General features: G+C 29.0%; 3 protein-coding genes across 10 annotated transcripts in view; 2 read left to right on the forward strand and 1 right to left on the reverse strand.

The window, feature by feature from the left end:
• The first annotated feature begins 7706 nt into the window (after positions 1-7706).
• Positions 7707-8087, forward strand: LOC132922976 (histone H2B-like). The gene has a single exon (XM_060986739.1). It carries the CDS (start codon positions 7707-7709, stop codon positions 8085-8087), a length of 381 nt encoding a protein of 126 aa, XP_060842722.1.
• A 5688-nt stretch (positions 8088-13775) lies between these two features.
• LOC132922967 (probable arginine--tRNA ligase, mitochondrial) lies at positions 13776-17185 on the reverse strand. The gene is made up of 6 exons (XM_060986729.1): positions 16814-17185; positions 16328-16644; positions 15400-16229; positions 14905-15032; positions 14557-14708; positions 13776-14121 (listed from the first exon to the last, which is right to left on the reverse strand). Exons 1-6 carry the CDS (start codon positions 16877-16879, stop codon positions 13896-13898), a joined length of 1719 nt encoding a protein of 572 aa, XP_060842712.1. The 5' UTR covers positions 16880-17185; the 3' UTR covers positions 13776-13895.
• A 306-nt stretch (positions 17186-17491) lies between these two features.
• Positions 17492-27125, forward strand: part of LOC132922966 (phosphatidylinositol-binding clathrin assembly protein LAP) — a 28345-nt gene continuing 18711 nt past the window's right edge. For all 8 annotated transcript variants that reach the window (XM_060986720.1, XM_060986725.1, XM_060986723.1 and 5 more), the window contains exon 1: positions 17492-18090. In XM_060986720.1, coding sequence (XP_060842703.1) covers positions 17961-18090 — 130 coding nt within the window. In that variant the 5' untranslated portion in view covers positions 17492-17960. The remainder of the gene's footprint in view (positions 18091-27125) is intronic.

Raw genomic sequence — 27125 nt, forward strand, 5'->3', positions numbered from 1 at the left:
TTAATTTGGAAATACAATATTTAATAATTTTTCACATTTAAAAAATAGTTATTTTTTGTTAGATTTTCATTTAGCGTGGTAGATTACCGAAACTGGAGAACAGATTTTGTTATTGGGAATCTTGTAAGATTCACATTGTCTAGGAGAAGTGCTGTGAAGATTTTCAGAACTTTATCTTCAATCGTTAACTCACTACAAAGTTATAAAGCTGAAAAACATAAAAAACGCTCAACAAAATGTGTTTTATTTTTTTTTTTTTGAAGCTCTGTAGTGAATTAATTATAAAAATTATAATAATATAATTATATTATATTGTTAAATTTCAGATATAAAAAAAAATAGTTGGACAGTAATTTTATATTTTCGTTCAGTTGTTCAGTTAAATTTTTTTCCAATGTTAAGTTGTTTAGAATTATTTATGAGGGGGTTCGGGGGGGGGGGGCGTAGCCCCACACGGCTTTGGTTTATGATAAAAATCGTAGCCCCCCAACTTTTTCAATGGATTTCCGCCTATGGCCTGATATCGTCGATACAATGTTATCGATGGAACAAGACACGCACACGCGTATGTTTGTATGTTTAGTCTACCAATCAGTCGACATTGATGACGTCGAATTCACTGTTAGTATAACGAGGTCATCGATGATAAGTAGGTATCATCGTTATATTTATCATAATATCATAGATAGAAGCGATCGTAGGTACTCATCAATGGCGAATCACGAAAAGTCATTGCACTGATTAATGTGGAGGTGGACGGGCCCGACGGCAATGTCGTGAATGTATGGAATAAATGTATTATACCCTAATAAGTTATAATTTATAACTATTATAGTAATAATTTCGAATATATCTATAATCCGGAGCAATTTTCAGACCACGTGCCTGGCAGACTGACCACAATTTTCCTCCGAGCGAAATGGTGTCAAACCCGCAGCATTGCATTAGGTTTGCGAAAATATCGTACACGACGCCGAAAACCTTTGTCATTAGCCGAAGTCCTCGAACAGGATGACTGCGAAACACGGATAAGTAAACTGCTTAATATCATGTCGGTATAAGTCAACTACGCACGTTATTCGGACACCCGAAAACTGTCGGCTTGGTGGTTAGCTGTAAAAGCGCGGTTAACGACACCGCTCCCACTACAGTACTAAATAATACTAAATAGAAAATATTACGGTAATAGCGACACGTTACGACGAGGGTGGAAATTTTTCACAGATCAGCGTTGCAGTGGTCACCGGTAATCACAATCAAATTACTAGTGGCGGATTTAAGAAGGGCACGAAGGGCCTCGCCCCCCCCCCCATTGGTATAAGTTAAATACACATATTTGTATGTAAGTATTTGTTAATTACTGAAAAATTTAAGATTTGCGTTTTGGACTATGAGCCTCCCCGCCAAAATTAAATCCTGGATCCGCTACTGCAAATTACCGGCCGATGAGGCAAGCGCCTGATTACATGATAACATGTATAATGTATATACAGCATTCCGAGCACCTGGCGATATCGATGCAAATTGATGTGTTGACACGGCTACAGCAGTAGGTGCTCGGTGAGCAGGTCAGGATAAAAGTACAACACGAAATTCACTATTTGTACGATACTACGATGTATTATTATTGATAATAATTAACGGTACACAATAGCTATTTGTCAAATGTTACTATGTCAGGTGTTGACGACATAAAAGAAAATACACAATTATGTTTTACGCGGTCTTACGACTAGGCGACGTTGTCGCCGTTGTCGGTACGACGGTTCAGTGTTCACACAAGAGAGCGAGACGGCCGGCGGACGGTACTCGTCCGGACCGACTTGTCTTCCCGTCCCACCATGTGCCTTTGCGGTGTGGGAGAGAGAGTCAAAATTGCCCGTGGTGGCGGTTGATAAGGCGTAGACCGGTCGCTGCGGTGCCTGTACTTTGTACCGGCGATCGCTGCGTACCGTGTCAGTGTTCTATTTAGTGACACGGCATCAGTGGACGTCACTACAGTATTTTGTTTATTTGTTATATAATAAATATATATATCGTCACCACAGCCACAGTCCGGATAATATATAATATGGATATCGTTCAGTACCGCCGTGTCACCACTCACCACAACTAAACGTGGTCACCGCATTCAAAGACATGCTGAACATTGTTTGTGTTTCCGTAACCCCATATCACGCGGTATTTGTTTGTTTAATTTTTTTACTTTTACAATATATTATTGTCGAGACGTCTTCGACACCAACATTGCATTTTTGAACGATCGCAAATATTACCATTTGAGATTTAGATCGGCTGCTTTATTGCAGGTCGCCGAATTTGTATGATGCGTCCCCGGTTGCGTTCAGCACTTCGTCAGCCTCCGCCGTGTTGCTGCAATAATGCGTAAAACTCGTACACCGGCACGTTTTTATTTTGACATGCATCAATGTGCCACCTCTTAATGGCGACCTATTCGACGTTAAACGCTTTAGTAAGTTTTTAATGTTTTCGTATCGTTGATTTCCGTCATCTTCGTCGGCTGTTCCATCGCCGCCCGCCAACTTTTCTACCGTTTGTCGTTACCTTTGTACGTATAGTGTACGTGCAATGCAGTACTGTCTCGCTCAAACTAGTCAAACTATATACCGTTATCATGATGTTTCGTGTCCATCAAGCAGTCGGTCGCATTGTTACGTAATGATTAATTGTCGAGCTTTTAAAAATTAGTAACGATTATTATAACTGCTATTTGTGTCATACTGTCGTTCATGGTATAATGCAAGGCGCTGTTTCTGAACATTGTTTGTGATATTGAGAAAATTGTTGTGCCGTTGGAAATACATTTTTATGCTATTAATCTTATAATGATATTACGAGGTGAAGAGGTTGGTGAAATGGTTCGAAAATTATATTTTTCAAACACCCCCTACTATTTTATAATTATTTGCGAATTATGTGTATGTTATTGGTGTTGTTTTCAAATTTTAAATATTACATATTAAATTATTATACCAGTTAGGTATATGTGTTATTTTAAAGATTATTTTTCGGAAGTCGATTATACCTATACTTGCATACACCGAACATACTATACATAGTTCTAATGTCGGCCTGGCATATAAAAGGCCTCGGCTGCAATTTTCCTCTTGGACCTCAATATTTTTTTCTTCATTTCATGAACAAGGTTGTTCATATTAATAATTGATGAAAAAGTGTTATTAGAGTCCAACCAATGACAATCTTTGAGAAGCCCTTAGTCAACACGTACCTATAAGGCTATAACCTATACTATACGGTCTATACATATATATATATAATAGTGTAGTCCTTACTTTACTTCTTCATTTCGATATAGCAGTTATGTTAATAATTAAATAATCCACTAATTATTAACTAACTAAAAAAAAAAAAAATCTCAGGGCCTCATTTGTGTTTGCGGCCCTGCGGCCTTAGCCACGCCAACACTGCTTAATTCCAATGTACCTGTACCATTCATTATTATGTGCAACATAGTATAATAATATATACTATTTATATGTGTTATAAATATAATATTATAATAGGTATGCGGTCCTTATAGTTTCTTTCGATTCAATTCCACCGATAATTATTTTATAAATAATCGGCTTTCTATTCATTATACTAGAATATTTAAATTACAATATTAGCTTGTAGGTACTTGAAAATCAAAATAATGTATTAATTCAATTTTCTGTCGTCCTTTACAATTGTAGTTCATAAACTCTTTTATATTTTCTCTATTTCATAGTAAACAGCAATAATAATAAATTATTGTTCCCACAAAACATATACCTAAATAAAATTTGACGACCGTTCTTGCTAATCAAACACTAAATTAAGAACATTTTAAATAAAATTTATTTGAATGAAATTAAAATTTTGAAATCTGACAATCACTTTCTCACGAAATCCATCCTATTTTATAAACTAATTAATTGCATATAAATTATTATGTACTTAATATATATAATAACATCGTAGTCTCACGATAAACAAATTAAAAAAAAACATCTAAAGTTATTAGACATATTTTTAGTGTCCTAGCAACCACAAACCATTAGTTTTAAGTATACATAAGTAGTTTAGGTAGATGATGTGTACAAATTTATTTATTTTAATATTATCAAAAAACTTTAGATATACAATTAATTGAAAGTAACTATATTAACTAATAAATATTTTTACATTTAGAGAAGTTATAATTTATTGCGAACCGCGATACAGGGGTAGAGAAAATTTAATGCGTTTTTCATAAAAATCATTAGAATAGACCCTGGTGTCGTTAATACAACACCGTTGTCCACCCCGGTACCGCTAGCCACCGTGTCACCGTCGCCGGCGGGTCACGTGATTCTATAACAAGCGGGTGTCATTCGGTTAGCCGCCAGAGGCAGTTTAACGTGTCTACAACCGATCATCGTCAGTTCGTCACACCACAGGGCAGGCCCGGATAGGGCTGGCGAGTTACCCATGTTGAACTCGGTGGGCCACTTAAAATTTGGGTCGAAATTGATGTCTGTCTTATTGAAAAATGGGCCATTTACTTTTTTAGGGCCGGTTAAAATCCTAAAACTCGGTGGGCCGATACCTTGCCTATCCGGCGCTGCCACGGGGTGCCGGAGAACGTGCGTTGGTGACTTATCGCCAGACACCGTGTCTCCTCTTCATCGTACCCTTGATCCTGCAGCATTGTTGTCGTGCCCTATCCGACGGCTTCAGTTAAGAACCACAATTTTACGTACGTCGTTGGTTTTTCAAAATCGGTGTATGCGCTCATATCATATATTATAATTTATAAACATTGGTTCGTAGTGTTCTTACCTACCATGTGGTATAGTCACTCCCGGTACACAGCCGTCATACCTATAAAATATTTCTATCGAATTTTACGCCAATGTCGAAACACTCTTCACATTTACGCGTTAAATAACATTAATTTGATGTTGCTTCACCATTAGGCCAGATACTATATAGCTTATAGGTACAATATGACCGAAAGATATTATTCTAAATTCTTCGAAATCTGCAATTTATTAATATGCGTTCGTATAATATATTATAATCTATTGGTCGTACACGCGTGGTGGCGTTCCTGATGCATGACCGTCACCACAATTTGCTTCTCGGACACTTCTTATGATAATAATTTAAAATCTAAAACATATATTGTATAATATATCATAAATACAGGGCCATACTGGGCCACTGTGCTACTATTTTACAGCACAGCTAGTGGGCCGCGTACTACGGTTATGTAAAAAAAAGGTATAAATATTAAAGTCTATCTAATTATGCAATGGTTTATATTTTATGCCAATAATACGAATCAATACAAGTTTACGGAGCGTTCGGCAGTTGGCAGGATTATCACAAAAACACAGTGGAATCGTGGAAATACAGGCACGGCACCAATGGTGGCAAGATTTGGATCTAACTCCCACTGAAAACTTCTCGTCAGTCCCCCACCCCCAGAATAATATGTACGATATAATAAAGTCATAAAACATTATAAATTGAGGAATAAATTGAATTTATTATAAATTATAATAATTTAATTAATGAAGTTTGAACAAATAACATCTTTGGTCTTTTTATTAAGGATTAACCTACTAGTATTGTCTAATAAGGAATCAATTTACTAAAATTTCAATAAAATATTTTTTGAAATTTGTAAAATGAGAAAAAATCTTTTTTTTTATTATTACCTTTATTGAGTACTAATTACTGGATGAAAATAAACAAACAAATGTATCACAAATCGACAAATCATTGAATTAAAGTTGAGTCAAACAAATTCATCTTTTCATTACTCAACACAATTACTTTAATTTATATTTATGAAATGCAAATAAAAAAACATAATCATTCATTCACAAACACAAAGGTATGTAATATTAAGGTAATAATGAAATTGTCATTTTTTTACATCATTATTAATATACTTTTTGAAAGTCTGTGATTAAAAATTTTCTTACATAAGGTACATAAAAAATATTTGACATTATTCTTAAAACAGTTTTAACTTTTCAAAAGTTTGTACTAAAAAAAAACAACATAGACAACTTTTAATTTGTATTCAGTTTTATAGGTACTTACTACTTATTTTGTATAATATATTTTAACCAAACCTTACAGAAGAAAAATATCTATATAATAGCATGCCACCACAACTATTAATTTTTTATTTTTGTGTTTACTCTTCGGGGATGTTATTATCTTAACAATTAAAAGAATAATGAATAACAAAAATATAATATTGAGAAAAAAAATAATCGTACATTGACAAAATGTGGAACACCGATGACATTTTGCTCAAATCATACAGGATACAGCCACTATAGTCACCGTGATATATATTCTCGTTGACTGTCCCTGGCTGAAAATTGCCACAAGCATGTTTAATATGTGCGTTTTGACCTTGACGTACCGGTACGGCGAGCTGACGTATGTACTGTATATTTTGCGACGACGACGACGACGAATGCACGAGTAAATTACTACGGACAGGGTTCCAAGGCGTAAAAGAGGTGCAGGTATTCTGCAGACAGCCACCGCACAGGTACTGATACTGTGTAACCATCGCCCCATTAGTAATGTCTGTATCCGGTCGCCGTCGAACTTGCGCACCTGCACCGACGCACTGTACCCGGGAACCGCAGCTTAGTCGACACTGCTGACATTTTTTTTTCCAAGTAACTCGTCCCGTACCGTCTTTGCATCAATAAGGGGTCCGAGTCTTGGTCAACCCGCGTACTAATAGCCACCGTAAGTCGTCGTAAGTGCGGCGTAGTATGGTCCGTCACGCCACGATAGCGATAGTAATCGCCTATACCAATATGGTATAATATTTGGTTTTTCTATCCGCAGTTACAAATCTGTTTCATACGAGGTTCAATCGTTCGCTCAGTCATAACGAAAATTCTAATGTCGTCCCATCATCATAATAAATCAATATTTAGTGTAATAGAATATAAATAAACGATGCGCGAGATGTACCTGTATAATCATAGACATGCACACGACAGGGCTCGGTCGGACATTTATTATAGGGGCACAGTACAATTTACTTGTACTGCAAAAAATACTGTCGTATTATTATATAATTCATAATAGGCCCTTTTTCCGTGGCCCGTTTTACATTGGCACGTATCATACGCAACGTATCGTAAACGCGCGTTTTTAGTTTACATTGATTGAGTTCATACGCGCCATACCGGCGAAGAAAACGCGCCATCGTCGGAGTGGCGCGCGTATGTATTTAACCAATGTCACGTATGATAACGCGCCCATATGAAACGGGCCATACCATTATAGTGTATATTATACACTATACTGTATAACATTGTACAGCTGATTGATAGTTGATGATGATGACGATGATTTGATTTGGGTTAATTCATATAATTAAACACATGGAAACATTACGTGACACTGTTTGCTTTGCTATGCGACCACTACCGAACGTCGTTGTTTTCAATCAACATTATTGTTATGACGTTTGTTCGTAATTAAACTACTATTTTTGTTGAACACGTAATTCTGTCAAATCCTGTTTATTCCCTTTAACTTATTACATTTCGGCAAATTATCAAATTACGTATTTTCTCGGGTAAATTAAATATACCATCGTTTTATCGTGATTCGATAACAGTTATATTTAGAGTTTTTTGTCGTTAACAACCACCCTTTAAACAATAACCATCATGGCTCCGGGAGGTAAATGTGCTGGAAAGGTGATGAAAAAATCGTCCGACAAGGCCCAAAAGAACATCGCCAAATATGACAAGAAGCGCAAGCCAAACAGGAAAGAATCATATGCCATCTACATCTACAAAGTATTAAAACAAGTACACCCCAACATCGGCATCTCATCTAAAGCCATGAATATCATGAATAGTTTGGTCAACGATCTTTTCGAGCAAATTACCGACGAATCTAGTCGACTGACTCACTACGACGAACGTTTGACAATCACCAGTCGGGAAATTCAAACTGCTGTCCGATTATTGTTGCCCGGTGAATTGGCTAAGCACGCAGTCAGTGAGGCTACCAAAGCTGTCACCAAATACACCAATTCAAAATAGTTGGTATTATTGTTAAAACTCTATAAAAAGGCCATTTTTAGGACCACCGAAATTTTGTTTATAATGTTTAATAATAATATATATATTTAACTATTTCGTTGAAGTAATGTTTTAATCAATGATCTAACCTATTTTTCACTTTACTTTACTATATTTGAAAATGTACATTACTATATTCATTGTTTAGTACGTAGCCAATATTAAACGATATAACTACAACTAATATATTTTTAATAAATGGTTGTATTGTGCGGATCCAACAACAAAATATGTATCGTTTACGCATCAGAAATTAGAATATTTGACAATGGATTTGAAAAAAATACAAATGTACAATGATAATATTTCATTTCCATTTGTTCACATTTTTATATAAAAATGTATGCAATGATAAGTTTTTTTTTATTGTTATTATTTTTATATCTTTGACAACTATAGTTATTAAGCCCAGTGCTTGATTTGGAAAAAAACTAGAAGGGGGACTCAGTGGATGTTGGATGAACGAACGTTCCACACAAAATTTAATGTCACATTACCGCGATGGGGGGATAAAGCCTGCCACGCGCTCCTTCAGCCACCCATCATCCTAAGAAACCATTACATTTATTATATAAAAATATTTTAAAATAAAGAAACACTTATTTATTTATTATATCGTATGACATTATAATATTTATATTACGATTTATAAAAATATAATCCATTAAATATAATAAAATATCTATTATTTATAGCATAATCATAAATATATGTTTATATAATACTTCTGTGGGCATAATCTTCAACCATAAAAACTAAGTAAAAAATAAACTTAGTTTATTATATAGTCGAAGGGCATAATACTTCCTTATCATTATATTTTACGGTAAGGAATTTTACATTCAATTTTTTTCATAGTCGATACAAATGTATAAATATTATGACTAGAGGCCGGATTTTTATGCAAAAATGTTTGTTAAATATGCACTCAAAAATTAAAAAATATGTAAAAAAAATTTATTGTTTACAAAATCAAAGTTTAAAAAAAATTAAAAAATATAGTATTAAGTGAAAAAAAATACAATTTAAATATCATTTTTTAAATGAGTATAAAGTAGAGATGTTCCGCGTAGATAATTTGTTATAAACCGATTACCGAGTACTAGCCTAGTAAAATTTTTAATACTAACTGGGTACCGACTACCGAGTACTGACTGAGTAAACATTTTTTTTAAACTCTTAGTATTGACTATTGGGTATTTAATAATTATAAATTATAATAATATACTACTTAGCCAAACATAGAAAGAAATAACACTATTGAGTATTGAATATATTAAGATTACTTTATACCCGCATGTAAAATGCCTATGAGATGCCCTAGATAACATTATTACCTTTAAGTTTGATAATAGGTAAATTGACTCTTATAAAGCTAACATCACAAAATGTGTTCTGCTGAACGAAAATTTGCTATGATCTACATTAGTTAGACAGAGACAGCACATGCGGGTATAACGTCCTCTTAACATAAAATATAAAAAATAAAACAAATAAAATTATAATAGGTATTATTAGGTACCCCGGCAGTAATTAATAATATTATTATAATACAATAAAAATATTTTTAGCCGAGTAAAAATGTAGGTATTACGCCGGTACCGAGCATTGACCGGGTAAAAATGAAGGTATTACGCCGGATACCGGGTAAGAGCCGAGTCTTAAATATGATATCGAGTACTCGGCCATCGAGTAATTTCCGGGGGTAAACGGAAAATTGGTACGGTTATTGTGTTTTGAACTATAGAAATGAAATAGGCCGAATATTGGTACTATAAAATATTTTATTTTCAGTGGTTCAAAAAATTAAATTAAAATAAATATATGTTCACAATTAATAGTAATAAGATAGTAAAAAAATATGTCGAAAATTAAATTAAAATAAATATATGTTCACAATTAATAGTAATAAGATAGTAAAAAAATATGTCGAAAATTAAATTAAATATATGTTCATAATAGTTCACAATAATTCACAATAGTTCATAATAGTTCAAAATTAAATATAAATTCACAATAGTTTCCCTATGGTATTTAAAAAAATGTCCATTGTAATTTCTTTATTTACGTAACTGGTAATAGTTTCATGAAGTTTATATTGAAGTAAAGCATATTTTTTATTTGTTTTTCGAGATGTTAAATTATTAGGTTGTTCATGCCGTATACTTTCAATTTCATGCAGTACTTATCTAATGTGTAGATCCTTTAAGATTGTTTTTTCATAGTTTATGAAACCCTGGTTTTTAACGACCGTATCAATATTCCACGATCAAAACAACCGTACCAATTTTCCGACAATCATTGCCGGGTACTCTGAACATATTCTCTAGTATAAAGCATAAAAATGTGAATTAATTATTGAATGAGTACCAACATGATGTAACAAAATGTGCTTTTAAATTAACAAATTAAAAACTTCTACGATTGTCGCATAGCATCACCTTGTATTTCGAAAAACTTCTTTCTACGTCTGCTGACACAGTGGATGCGTATTTGAAACAAGAAATATCTTCTGGTGACAAATCTGCAAGGTCTTCATCATCATTTCTTATTACTCCGCTTATAATTTCAGAAATTTTTTTTATTTGTGATAATCCGGGATTTTTTGATAATACTTCCGATAGTTTAACTTTAGAAAATTCAAGACCTCGTACTTCTTCACACAATTTATTTTCTACATTTACAACCAATTCCAATTCTAGACTTTTTCCAAGATTGACACCAGATTTTTCTAGATACGTGAATGGTGTCTTATGCATTGGAAATTTGATTATCAAAAGTTCATTTGTGATCGAGTTCTTTTTAGTTCATTTATGTTCTATTTAGTGACACGACGTCAGTGGACGTCACTACGGTATTTTGTTATATAATAAATATATATATATATCGTCACCACAGCCACAGTATCCGGATATATAATATATTATGGATTATTTTTCGGAAGTTGATTACCTATACTGGCTATACTTGCTTACACCGAATATATTATATGTAGTTCCAATGTTCTTGTACGATTCAATATTATGTGCAGCATAGTATAGTATAATATATATATATACTATTTATATGCGTATATTAGGTATAATATGTATGCGGTTTTTAATTTCTTTCGATTCAATTCCAATGATAATTCTTCTTTTACAATTGTACTTAATAAACTCTTTTATATTTTCTATATTTCATAGTAAACAGCAATAATAATAAATTATTGTTCCCACAAAACATATACCTAAATAAAATTTGACGACCGTTCTTGCTAATCAAAATAACATTAAATTAAGAACATTTTAAATAAAATTGATTTTCCTAAAAAAGTAAAATTTTAAAATTTGACAACCACTTTCTCACGAAATCTATCCGTATACCTATTTTATAAAATAATTAATAACATATAAATTATTTTATTAAACTCCATATAATCTCAGAATCTGTAGTTTAAATTTAATAATATTATTTATTTTTAAATTATATATTTTAATATTATTATGTAATTAGTTTCAAGTATACATATTACATAAGTAGTTTAGGTAGATTATGTCTAAAAATTAATTTATTTCGTCGCCGTCGGGCCATGTGATTGTATAACAGCCGGGTGTCGTTCGGTTTGCCGCTAGAGGCGATCAGTCTACAACCGAGCGTACGACACCCGCGAAGTTGTCTACAACGGGGTGCCGGAGAACCGAGAACGTGCGTTAGTGACTTATCGCCACTCGCCAGACACCGTGTCTCCTCTTTCTCGTACCCTCGGTCCTGCCTCGCTTTCGTGCACTATCCGACAAGAACCACAATTTTACGTACGTCGTCGGTTCTTCAAAATCGGTGTACTAATATGCGTTCATATATCATCATATATTATAATTTATAGCCCGGATTATTATGCAAAAACATATTCTTAACAAGCATATGCTAAATGCTTTTTGATGGGAGTAAGAAATATTTGTATTTCATAACCTGTAGAATCTGTCGAAAAAAGTTTTTTTGCATATTAGTGCATATTTTGCCTTCAGAGAATATTTTAGCATATTTCCGTTATATTGGATTATATTAAAAAATATTTAGCATATATGACATTAATAATTATTAAATTATAACGTGACGCAATTATTGCTATTTATCTGACTTTGTATATAAGCACACTACGAAAGTATGTGAACTTTTTCTTGATTTTATACCTAACATAAATCATTTCTGTATGGGTAAAAAAAGATAAAATTAGTCCGATACTTTAATAAGCCACAAGCAGTCTAAGTAGTATTGTCTAAATTGTATTTGCAATTTGCTGTTTTATTAACTTAACCAGTTACATAATATTTATAGATATATATTTCAAAAATATTTCAATAATAAGTGTTTTTAACAATTAAATGCTTAACAACAGATTACATATATATTATTTAATTATTTGGTGCTTAAAAATTGTATTTTTTACTAGCGGCTGAGGCCAAAGATTTAACAGTTATTTGGGGTTTTTTGAACTTATTTAAAACACAGTTATAAAATGTTTCCAATAAATTATAACAACTATTTTATTTTCTGTAACCAATAGCAACCTTAAATGAACAAAATAATAATTGGATTTTTTGTTTTCCAACAAGGCAACAAATCACTGCATGTACGGGTACCATTATAAATGAAAATGTTGCATAGTCCTTTTTTAATGCACACTTGCATTATGAAATTAAGGTATGATCAAAATTCCAAGTTTCTACCTATTTTGGTTTAGACTTTACGTTGATATTCTGTCAAGACAAAGCTGCTTATGTGTATATAATATGTACATAGATACATAATTATCATATATTTATTAATTATAGCTGATCCTGAACAGCTTATTTGTTTTTCGAGATCCCCAATTAAAATTTAAAAAATTATGTTAGAGGTGCTCATCCTCGAGAACAGGGCTACCTATGTACCAAGGTATATCTATCTTACTTTATACCAAATTTTTGAACTGCGAGTGCAATAAACTTAGATATGCATCGTTCACATACACACATAGATATAGCTTTTTATTAATATAGATTTAATGTCTAATTTAGAAAGTATTTCTACTTAAAATATAGGTGGATTCTATTTGACCATAAAAATATTCATCAGTAAATAGGTATGCTGTAATTTTAGTAATTGTATAAACACATAGCACCTGACAATATTGATGCACACATGTGCAATTTTTAACTATTTCATGCTTATGAAAATTATTAAAATTATAGATGAACGATGAATTTCAATAGTAGTGAATTGTTTAATCAAGTCAAAAATATGTTAACACAGTAACATATGTATTTTATGGTAACATGAACATTTATTTTTAAGTATAGTAGTTATATAAATTAGCAATGCTAAATAGATATTTAAATTGTGAACAGACATTATATCAATACTTAATTGCAATTTGTGCTTAAAAAAAACTACTTAACTCAAATTATCATAATAACTGAACATTACAATGATATTTTTCTAATTAAAATATGGTAATAAATTATTGGATATCACTGTGATAACTTATGATGAGAGGTTGAGAGTTATCTACAATTCATAAAAATTGAAATATCTTAGATTATTATACATAATTTTTAATATTATTATAATTGAAAATAATACATTTATAGTAGGTTTTAATGTTAAATAAAAGTATAAGTAAAAACATTTAAAAAAACAATTTTTATTATTTTTTTTTTTTATTCTTCAGATTTATAAAGTAGAAAATAAATTGCTAAGTAAAATAAAATTGTATGTAATTTAAAATTACATAAACGAGGTTTTAAATCACATACATTTTAATGGTACTAATCCTAAAATGTTCATTCCAGTACTTAGAGTTTCTCTAGCTCTGCGAAACAACAAAATCCTCTGCTGAGCAATAATACTGCTAGAATTTTTAACATTTAAAACTTTTAAGGCTTTGTTGATGCAATTGGATAATCGAAATAAATAATTAACTAAAATACACGCTTCTAATTCCTTGTTTGTTTCAGTCAATATATCTTCAAAACTGAAAAAAACAAAAATTATATTTTATTATTATAAAATTAGAATTACAGTGACGACTTAAGATTCTATAAACATTAATTTATATTAATATTCAATATTATGCAGTTTAAAGAGATCTGAAAGGGAGATTGGTTATCTCTTTTGTCTATTTCTAATGTAACATTCTAATTTACTCATATACTAATTATCATATTTTTTGATTTATGAGATAACTTAAGATATACTTTAGTTTATCATGAGTTCTACATAATATTTGATTTTATCTTTTTATGTGTTAATGTTTCACATAAACAAATTAAAATATTAGAAAACATTTCAAGTATTCAATTTTGAGAAAAAAAAATTCAATATCAAATACTTCTCATTAAAAAAGATAAATGTGTAATACTATAATATAATAATAAGTACACAATTTATGTTGTTAAAAATAACTTACCGACATATTTCTAAAATTAAATCCAATGCGACAGTTTCTGTAAAGCATTCAGCAACAACTTCGTCGGGTACAGTTATATTGGAATTAACTTTTTCTAGACTTATTAAACGGCAATGAGTATATTGAAGTTTTATACCAGTATCTCCATTTACCTAAAGAAAAATAGATAAGATATATTCAGTACTGCTTAATTTGATGTAATTATTGTTATAAATACATTAATTGTAAAATATTTAAACATTTAACAAATATATATGTTTATAATAACTATTTAAACATTGAAAAAAAATTAATTAATTACTGAACTAAACTTGATTGTTGAGTCAAAGAAAAATTAAACACGGGTACCTGCAATGCTGACTCCCAAGAAAAGTTGTAATCTTTTTTTCGTTTTTGTTTTAGATCATTTATTATTATAGCAGATACTCCTAATACATCTGCTACATCATTATCGTCCATCGAATTAATTTTGGTAGCTGAAATTAATTTAAGTAAACAAAGGATGATAATATTGATATTAATAAAGTATTATTTTATAAGGGTTCAAGACTTATAGCAATTATATATATATTTTTAAATGCAATTAAAATTATGAAAAATTCCCTAATGGCCTAATAAGATTTTAATACTGTTAAAATCCTTAAATTTGTTATTCATAATTTTTTTGTAAAATATAATAAAATATGCAAAAATATACAAAGTTCAACTTTTTAATTAATGTCCCCCTTAAAAAAAAAATCTATATTTTATCTAGAATATTTTACAACTAAAAAAGGAAAACATAAATTTGAATAAATAAATATATGCGAAAAGTTCTGAACCCTAATAATTATAGATACCAACTTTCAGAAAATTTCCTTTTTAAGTTCATTGTCGATTTTGCCTGATTCAAAAGTTGATCTAATAATATTCCTTGGCCTTTTCTGGAGCTCATACCATGTATCCTTCCAAACGGAATGTGATGCACATTTATATTTGAATTAATTTGTGCAATTAAGGATTTAAGTAAGTAAAAATGTTTGCTTTGAGTATTATCAACAACATAAAATAGATCTTCGGAACCATAATATTCGTGGCGTCTAAGTGCTGCAGCAATATCCCGTGAAATGTATAATGTAGAACTATCGTTTTTTAAAATTGTGATTTCTTGATTATTAGAATGCACAACAGTAGATCCATCTTCTTTAAATTTTAATAAACCAATTTCATTGAGTCTTTTTAGAACATCTTGAATATTTTCCTTTGAATATTTTGATTCCCAATCATATTCATCAAATACTATTCCCAGTCTTTTATAAATAACTTCTAATTCATTAATAGTAATTGATCTAAATTCATTCCATAGGTTTTTGATATCTGTGGTAGAGTTACCACATTCTAAATCATTAAATATAGATTTAGCTTTATTATGAATTCTTGAGTCATTGTTTGCCATTTTATTGGCAAGTATATATGCATTGTGTAAAGATTCTATGGTCATATTTTTATTAGACACATCTGATTTCATTTGTTCCAATCCTAATATTGTATAACCAAATTGAGGTCCCCAGTCACCCAAGTAGTTAATACGTACAACACGACCATTGATAAAATTTGTTAAGTTAGAAATAAAGTTTCCAATAATAGTTGAACGTAAATGACCAACATGAAATGGTTTTGCAATGTTTGGAGAACTGTAATAATTGAAATGTATTTTAATTTGACATAGTACTTAGTAATTGAAATGTAATTATATTTGAAATATATATGAGTAACTTAACTTACCAATTACCTAAATTCAATAATGCAGGGTTTAGAATTCTGTATACAATGTCGACGAGTTACATCAATATTGTTTTTAAGTACATCATTTATAAAATCATTTTTATTTAAATGTATTATTACATGTTGAGGATGTAATTGAGAAGTTGTTATTTCATGACTTGGTATTTTAAAATCTTTAAATGAATTTGTTCCAAAATGTTTTTGAAGAATATTAAGAGGCATACGTAAACCAATATCATTCATGGAATTTCCTTTGCCTATTTTCAGATTAGCTATAAAATCATTTACTACATCTGTTGAATTTTTATTAATTGCACAGGCAACCTGAAACATTTAAAAACATTTAGTCATTAAGATATAAACTTAATAGAACGTATAACTAATACATAATTCCATTGTGTTATTGACATTTAAAAAAGTTTTTAACAGTTTAAGGAATTAAAAAATTATTGATTTCTAGCAGATAGGTACAAGAGAAAAAAATAATCGTTACCTTTTCCGCTACATATTGCTTACACAATCTATAATTGGTTCTGGACAAAACAGCGGTTCGAACCATCGTTATAAACTTTTCTAGTTATGAGCGTCTTATAAAATATTATACTCGTTTATCACTGAGTGCCGACACGTTAATACGTTATGTGACTATGAGAGCTTATTAATTGTTAATAATTATGAGTACTATGCCACAATAATGTTCGTCCGAAAATCAAAAGTCAGCAACTTATTTTAGAAATTTAAAAACTAAAGCGATATAGGTACCTACAGTCGGCGAAATGCGAATAACTCGAAGAAGCGACATTTTGTTATCAGTTGTGCGAGAGATAAGTGATAAAAGTGAAGTTGTTTTAGGGATGGGAAAAACTCGACCATGACCCCAAGAACGCATGCGCAAACGGCTTGGAAATATTTTCGCGCCTGCGAACGGGTGCGAAAGTGCGAAACCCCACCGCGCCACCGAACGGTGAACACTGAACACTGAACAGTACTAGTAGTACTACTACTATATTTGCAGTGGCCAGTGATCAGTGAGTCGTGAACAGAATCCCGTCTCGGCACCTCCCCAAGACCCAAATAGAATTTTTCGTTTTCCGTCCTTATGTGCACGTCTACCAGAGGGAAACTAGGAAACGGCGAATAGTTCGGCCATTCGCGCTGTACGAGAAAGACAACCTAACCAGTAACCACCACCAAATATATAATCTCGTCTACAGATGACGAGGCGGCTGCGATCTACCGGCAAAACAAATCTGACGACGGTCTTATTGAACCGTGATAAGTAGTGCGTGTGCGTGTGTGTTTTTTTTCATCGCTGTCATTATTATTATTATCAGGAACTTCGGCGACAGGCTACTGGCTGGCAGACTGAGACGGCAGTCCACCACACTTGACGTTAGCTATATAATATATAGGAATTGGGATTTGAGTCTCCCCTTAACGACGCGTTAAGGTTTAGAAAAAAAATCGTCTTCTTGCAAAATCGTTCGCGAATCCGTTGCCAAGTGATCGATCAGACAGATTTGTTTCGATCACGCTCCTTAAAACCCACCTAAGTCTGCAGTCCATCTGACGGTAAACAACACAGAGAGAGAAGGAAAAACGAAAATCGCTGATCACTTAAACTTGAAGAATCCTTCGCAATGGCCGGTCAAACAATACAAGATAGACTATTGGCTGCTCGTCACAGTTTGGCTGGACAAGGTCTGGCAAAGTCCGTATGCAAGGCCACCACTGAAGAGCTAATCGGGCCGAAAAAGAAACATTTGGATTGTGAGTGCATATTTATTATTAATATTATTATCGGTATTTTTATTAATATTCATTATCAACGTAAACTACAATTCGAAATAGTAAATGATTGATTTTCGAGATATCGACTGCAAATGTGCAATACAACTTAAATGTTGCTTAATTTTATGAAAGATAGATTAAGATATACATGTGTGGTAATAGCTAGTAGGTAGGTGTTGTATATAGTAATAATTTCAACTTCCAAGCTTCATGTTGTTTTAATTATTTTTAATTTTATATTATATTATTTTACTCTAAAATTTGAAGGTATTGGTGTTAAATAATATGAACGTAACAAAATGTTTAAAATGTATTTTTTAAAAACACTGGGTTATTATTATTATTTATGATGTAGGTATGTATGCATTACTTGGTTAAATTGTCAGAATAAGTTAAGTTTATGTATGTTGATTTAAAATAATTTTACCTACTTATTATATTACTGAAAAATATTAATTAAATTGTCCATAATTTAACCCAAACTAATATTTGAGTAAAATTTCAATAGGTACCCTATTTTTAATCTTGATAATAACTATAGTTTATGTGAAAGATAAATAAGCATCATAAGCTTTTTCAACATATAAGTAGTTAAGGAGGGATATTATAGATATTTTATTTGTTAGAAATACTAAACACTAAACTTTTATTTACTAAACAAATAGATACTTATCTTTTTAACAATAGGTAATGTATAGGAACATAATATAGAATTTATTTAAATTTAGCTATTTAAATAAATAATATCACTCTTAGTAAGTATCCATAATTTATGTTTCTTTTAGTTTTTCTACAATAACAATAATCTACCTTATTCTAATCTAAATAAAAACTAATTAAATTATTATTTCTTTACTTTATTTTTTATTAAGTATCTATTTGATTCTATACTTGTTATATAGGTTAGGTATTTAATATTTTGTTAAAAATCCTAAATGTTAATCATTTTCCAATGACAAAAGTTTAATATATTTTACTTTGTATTTTATCGCATAACTTACTTGTAATATTTACATGCGTTTGTTGTTTAATTAAATTTTACATATTAATCAGAGCAGTTTTAAATTGTTAACTTGATCTATTATTATATAGTTTATATTGGGTTAGCCATAATCGCTAGGCTATAAAAATGATCAGGGCCATTAGGTAGTTATGTTTGTTTTGAAAGGCCCTAGAGACTCCAATACATATAAAATATTTTGATATAACTATAAATTGTCTTTTGTCTGTATTGTGTATTTTAATCATAGATTAAACATAGTTAATTACATAATATTATTTAGTTAACTATAGTAAAATAATAAACTATTAATTATTATATTATAACCTTTTTTTATTTGTATGAGCGAATAAATGTTTACACTAACATATTGAAAATTGAAATATGTATACTTATAATATTGTTCATAATAACTTTGTTTACTGCTATATGGCATATATCCACATTACTACTAAATCCAATATAATTTTTAGAAATATTATCAAATGGTATTACCTTTATTGACATGGTAAAGAATATCTGATAAGGATCTTAGGTAACTTAGTTTTAAAATAAATACACACGGTTAGAACACCGAGTAGGTATGTTATATTACTGCAATTATGACTATGGTTATTCATGAAAAAGTCAACCTACAAGTAGCTGGTCAAAATTTGAATCTATATTTGTAATGCACTTATTACATAATATTTATCGTGTCACAATTTACAACACCTATAGTAGATAACTGTTTATTTTTACAAACTAAAACAGTAAATTATTTGTATGCATATTAAATAATATTGGTTGTAAAAAAACTAATCGATTAAAAGATAAGTGCTAATAACATATTCAATTTATGCTAAAAGTGATGTTTAATTTATAATAAAATAAAAAATGTATTTAAAATTGATTGAATAATAACTTTTTTACAATTATATTATTATAATATTATATTTTACTTAGTTTTTCTTCTATTGTATTTTTTTTTTATGTATAGAGCAAAACAAAGTTTCATGGATCATAGTTACTTGGACTACCTATATTAATAATAATAGTAATTCAACTATTATTGGTTCTGAATTGATTATTTTATTTTTTTTTTAATGTTGGTTATCACAAATAGGTGTTAAAAAAAAATAAAAAGGAAAAGTGCCAAAATTGATATTTACTATGTTTTATATTACCTATCTAGGTACCTAGTAGTAGTTTTTCTCAACATTTTTAAAAATTATAAACAAATTTAATTAAGAAAGTATGATAAATAAATTTGTATCTAAATTTTTTTAAGATCTAATTTGAATTAAATTAAATACCTATTTTTATTATTTAGAATGGTTCAAATATTATCATTACTAAGGTATTTTTCTACCTTCATAATAGGTAGATAGTTTGTGTAATGATCAGAAATATTAGCAATCATTGTTATTTTTACTATTACATTTTTAACCAAAGTTGTAATTTTATATAAATTATATATTTATTTTTTTGGTAAAATTATGATTTTAAGTTTGGTTTACCTATAAGTTTGATCTTAAAAGTTGTTTTATATTCATATTTTTATTCTATCGATTTAATAAGTACAAAAAAAATACCGCGACATACCCAAATCATTTATTCAAATGTTAACACTAAAATCATTAAAATTATAAATCAAGTTTAGGTAGTTCAAGAAAAATTAAATTTGAAAATTATATAAGTATAAGTATTGTACATGAATCTAATATTTTAGATTTCAGGATATTCCATAGAATTTTATTTCAACTCATTATATTATAGTACTGATAAACTAAATTCATCGAGAGACCAGACCTGCGTGACAGACAAAATCTCATCTACCATAACACTTGATAGCTACGACCTGCTTGTCCATATTTCCATCAGTTGGATGCATAAAGTGGTCCGGTCTCTTGGTGAACAGAGTAAAAATAGTATACTACTGAATAAATGAATAAAACAAAATTTAATAAAAATAAACATTAAAATTTATTGATATTGAAATATAATATATTTTTCAAGTTTCAGGTTAACCAGTATGTTTTATTATGTGTTTTGAAAAATATTTACCTGGGTCGTATGTATTTTGGGGTACAAGGCATTGAATGGTATTATTTATTATATAGTACCTACCTATATTTATATAGTGTATCTACTTATATTTTCTTATATTTCTTACATCTTACTTAAAGTTATAAAAATATAATAAGAAGTTTTAAAAAAATAATACTTTTTTTAGCTAATTTATGTTTTGATAATGATATTACTAATTTAATAGGTTATTAATAAATATTCAGTTTATAGTGCATGTCGAAGATGATAATATTGTAGCCAACATGCTTTTTTGATGAATAAGTAAACTACTTACAATGTTGAAACTATGGTTTTGGATTTGTTTTAAATTTAAATCAGCATCATATTTTTAAATCATTCATATCATACCATATTATGTAGTAGTATAATAATTGCGGAAATATTTAATTAATTGGTTAGAAAACCAATCCAAGTGCTATCTAGGTAAATTTTTAATTTATAAAACATATTTGCAAACATGTTTTTTTATTATAGTACTTAATCGGATATTGTTAATCACAATAATAATATGAAAATAATAATAGGTATCTTCATGGCCACTTGCTCTTATTTATTATTTAATTAATATCATTAGCAGCCAACATTTAGTTCTTATAAACAACATAATCAAAATTTAAGTTTTTAGGGAATGTTTATATTGATAGCTATTAGAAAATCCACATTTATTTGTCAACTTCTTAATCGCTTTTACATTTTGTATATCTATTTAAAATTGTTGTTTAGACATGGCATATCATTTACTATTTAGCAATACATAATTATTTAAAAAATGTTAAATATTAACATCTAATAATTATTAATTTTAAATAATGTTATTTTGAATATTACCTATTTATAAATTATTTACAATAAAATTGTATTAAACATCAGTTAATATAAATGATTAGTTATAACAGGCAGTAGTCGGACTTGCTACCATCCAATCAAATTTTTCTAAACTATAGTTCACCGCCCCTGAGTTTCGTTTTATTAATTATATTTATGTTTATTGTTTATAATAGACTTAGCTTAAATAATTTGTAAATTGAGTATTTTACTAGTTTAATTATATGGTATCTAACTTGTGAATATATAATTCTTATGCGTGAAATTCTTAATTTTCTTAATTTCTTTACTAATGACTTTTTAGTTCTGTGGTATTACTCTTATCATATCAATTATATACATAGCTATTAGGCACATTTTTTAGTTAGGTTAGTTATAATAATTTTGATTTTTATGTATAAGATTAAGAATAGTACACCTTAATAATGACATTTTTGTTTTCATTTTAACTTTTTGTCTTAATATAGATTTATATACAAATATAATATAATTTAATACAAGATTTTTTTATCACTATAGAGGTGATACTATTGGTTAACTATGATACATGTACATTTTAGACATTTTGATTCCAACACCACCATTATATAATATGTAACTATACATATAAGTATTAAATAATAAAATGTTTTGATTATTCAAAGTCCACGAACTGTATTTAAGTTTATGTTAAGAAAGTGTACTTATTTTCCAATAGGTTTATAATTATATAGAAACCAAATGCTTTACAACTTAGTTTTTAGCTGCAAATTAAGAAAATAATGAATCATTTAATAAATAATAATATAATACATATCTATAGCCTATGCCCTATAGGGTAAAACTAAATAGCTTAATAAGCTATCAAATAAACATCTATTATTATTTTTAAATTAAAATAATTTACGTCTTGACATCAAGGTCATTAGCACCAGATATATTTTATAATTTGTTAACACATAAAGTCTGAAGCATACATTCATGTAAGACTTATTTATTAAATAGTGTTTCATTAAATTTAGAATACAAGTATAATCATAGTTATATTATTTTGAAAATTGTTTCATTATCATCAATTAATTTCAGGCTTAAAGTTGTAATAATTAAAAATTTTAATTATAAATACATGATGATAAACTAAAACAATTGTAGATAAAAAAAAAAAAATATAAAAATATTAAAAATATTGTGTGTATAAATTATTTAGGTATACAATATGTAATACCTACTACCTATATAAAATAATAATCTAAGTACCTATTAATCAATAATCATATATTATATTTATTAATAAATAATTGATTTAATGAAATAGCATAAATAACCTCGTAAATAACACATGACATAACATATAAAATGCCATCCTTCAACTTCATCGTAGAACAAAATACTTCGTTTTGTTTTGACTTAAACAGTCATAGGTATGTTTTTTGTTGAATTAGAAAATTTGTATTTACGCAGAATATTTATATTAAATGACACAGATAGGTGTATAAATGTATAATGATAGTAATAATAATATTTTGGCTTATTGTTACAAATATACAAACAATTGACATTTAATAAAGATGACTTACTACAATAAAAACTAGCAACAGTTTAAAGGACAAAACACTTGCATGAGTTGTCTCTGTCTTATAAGACGGATGGGTTTATAAACCCATAACAGTAAATTATATGTTCTAAAAACATTTAAAAAACTTTTTTTGAGAATAAAAATAAAATAACTGCAACAAATTTACCGCCTCCTATAAGTTGCCGCCAACAAGCCTAGTGGTTAATCCGCCACTGGATAAATGTCGATTACAGATTACTAATTTATCATCATAGAAATTATATCAAATACTTATTAGTTTTTGTATATTATGCCAATAGTATTTGGGAGATTTTGTTTCATTTAATATACTTTGTTACACATTTAGACTTTTTCAGTGTCATGACTCATGACACACTGGTTGAGAAACACTGATACAGACCTTGCTATACAATGCGTTGTTGTTTTGTTTGTGGGTAAGAGGGTGGTTCGTTTAAAACTCATTAAAAACCAATGTCATTAGTTTTAATAATTATTGTAGATGTCACAATATTGTATTTAACATATTAACCGATTCCTAACAATTTTACGTCCCACCGGACCCGACGTGTAGTCGGCGCCCGGGAATTGTCCACAATAAACCTTTTATTAAAAAGGTAACGGTAATTGGGCCACTAAATATTTTAATAAAATAATTAATATTACTATTGATCAGGGCCTAAAATTAGGGTATTTTTCTACTGCACATCTAATTCCACACCAAAATATTTTAAATTAATAATCATAGACCTAGTAGTGCACAATGCCACAATGCACATCATGCATTCACGCAGCCCCTAAAATATTCAAATTTTCGTACTACACACACATAGTCCCTAATCTAAATAAAAAAAATCAATGTTCAAAAAACTAACACTAATGCTTATGGAATTCTTTCTTCAACCAATAACACTTAATATAATTTAAATAACAATATAATATATAAATATTAAATATATTATTTCATTGCTGTGAATAAAATAAAATAATTATTAATTTACTCAAAAAAAATTGATTTTAATTTACTTAAATGTATAATTAACCTTTTAGTTTTAAAATAATGGCCTTAAAATAGTATAGTAAAATTTTACCAAAATAAGGGAATTTTCAAAACAAATATTTTTAAGTATTAACTTTATTAAAACATTATACGAGCAGTATTAACTTCTGATACATTTTGGTTTCTTTGACGTTCATCTTCGGGAAAAACACCTTCATAGTACTCTTGTTGTGTGGCCTTAGTATGTTTTTTGGTATGTCTATCTTTTTTATTTAACCATAATGATGCAGCTGGTTGTGGATTGAAATTATTAACAGTAACCATATTAAATCGAATATAAAATGAGTTTTAATGGTTTCTGGTGATAAAGAACTTCTTCTCGAGGTTCACTATCGACCAAGCTGATAAAAATAAAAATAGCTACTCTCAGTAACAATGAATATTAATAACCAATAAGTAACGCAAAATATTGTTTATTATGTACTGTGTTTTGTGTAGAATATACTATATAGAATATAGATAGTTATTAAAATTTAGTTTGACTAAAAAGTAAAAACCATTAAAAACTGTAGTTTCGTACTACACACTTCACTTTTCGTACTACACAAAGTGTGTCGTACTAGAATACACACAATTTTAGGGACTGCATTTATGCCACATATATAACTTCATTGCATAATATTATTGTTGGTACTTTTAATAATTAGTTATAATAAGGGCACGGATTTTGTTGCATTTACAACTTTTTTCTACTATTTCAATATATTGCTAAGTACGTTTTAAATACGTGTCATGTAAGTAGGAACTAAAATCTAAAAAATTCAAGAGCAATTTTTTGCAATTTTATTGAATTTACTCATTTTTGTACAACTATTTTAGTTATAATATAGTCGACACTGAAACGTCGTTACATCTATGTTATCTTATAAAATAAACATAATTTTAAGTTGGTATAGGTATTAATACAGCATACAAATAATTTGTGCAATATTATGATTTATGACTATTTAACAATTATGCGTTATAATGTTATAAATTTGTTCTTCGGCTACTTCGAATAAAATATTATTTATATTTATATTTTTGGTAGAATTTTAGATAATAGTAAATTTAAAACATTTATAACAAAACGCCATTATTGTTTAGTGCAATTTTTGGTATTTATTAGCGTAATACTGCAATCAATTTTACTAATTTTTAGTACTAAAACATCTGTGCTCTACTTATTAATCATTTTCAATAATCAATATTGAAAATTAACCAAAATTTTATAAAATCTAAAAAAATACTGCACACTTTTAAATTTGATACTGCACATTTAATATTAGCTACTGCACACAATTTTAGGCCCTGCCAATGATTATAAATACTAATAATATAATATAATCAATGATATAATGTATACATAATTTGGTATACCGCTATAGCGTACACGAACCCTTTACTCGTAGCAACGCATACCTTATTAAAAGGAAATAAATTAGCCAATGATAAATAATTATCAGCTTCGACAATAGTTTTAGGTTGTCATAAAATTAAATGTATAAAAATAGCCAAAAGTGTATTCACAATATATGAAACATCGTGTTCGTTGGTAGCAACTAGCAAACTAAACAATACATATTAATTGTTGTATATAATACGGTAATATACGAGTAAATTAGGCAATTTATTATAAGTACAATAGAATTTATAATGTTTCAAAAACTTACTAATTTTTAATAATTATCAATATTCTTTTGCTCACGAGTTAAAAAAATTATTATTTAATTATTTGTTGAGTATGTCTGGCAAAAATATTTATATATATATAGTCGTATTCTATAGTTAATAAATATTATATATTCATATAATTGTAGCCCAATTTCTTTAAAAGTATTTCATTTTATTTGTGGCATATTGTTTAAAAAAAAGCAGATAAATAAAATGTGACTCAATTGCCGAGTGGGAGTCCGTTTTACCTGCGCTGTATAAGGTGAAATTCACACACATCAAAACGCAATGTCGTCGTGGCCTTTAAATTAATGCGTGAATATTTGAAAGTGAACGAAAATTGTATCTTGTCCAGCGCAAAAAAGATAAATGGTGTTTTATTATTTATATTATATTATATTATTTAAATAACCTTAAGAGATACTTAATTTGATTTAAAATTATTAATTGTAAATGTTAACATTTTTAACTAGGTGCAGCGGTGTATTTTTTTTTTTTTTTTTTGAGGGGCAGGGGTTTTCTTCTATGTCTGGACACCTTTTGACTTCAAAAAGCAATTGCCTAATGTATTAATATTTGACTCGTGCCTATAAAATACGGTTATTTATATTTAGAGTTTTGTATTGTTTACAGTTTATCCAGGAATTATTCGAAATTCACTGGGTCATTAAGGAATTTTTTGGACATCCACCGTAAATCACCAAAAATACGCCTCTGACTAGGTGATTAGTGGAGTTATTAAATTTAAATAATTTTTCATAATAATTAGATAAACATGTATTTGCTAGTATCGTGGACATATTTTTCAATTTATGTAGTATGCAGTATTTATATTTTAACAATTGTTTTTATAT

The sequence above is a fragment of the Rhopalosiphum padi genome, chromosome 2 (genome assembly GCF_020882245.1).
Source record: "Rhopalosiphum padi isolate XX-2018 chromosome 2, ASM2088224v1, whole genome shotgun sequence".
NCBI lineage: Eukaryota > Metazoa > Arthropoda > Insecta > Hemiptera > Aphididae > Rhopalosiphum > Rhopalosiphum padi.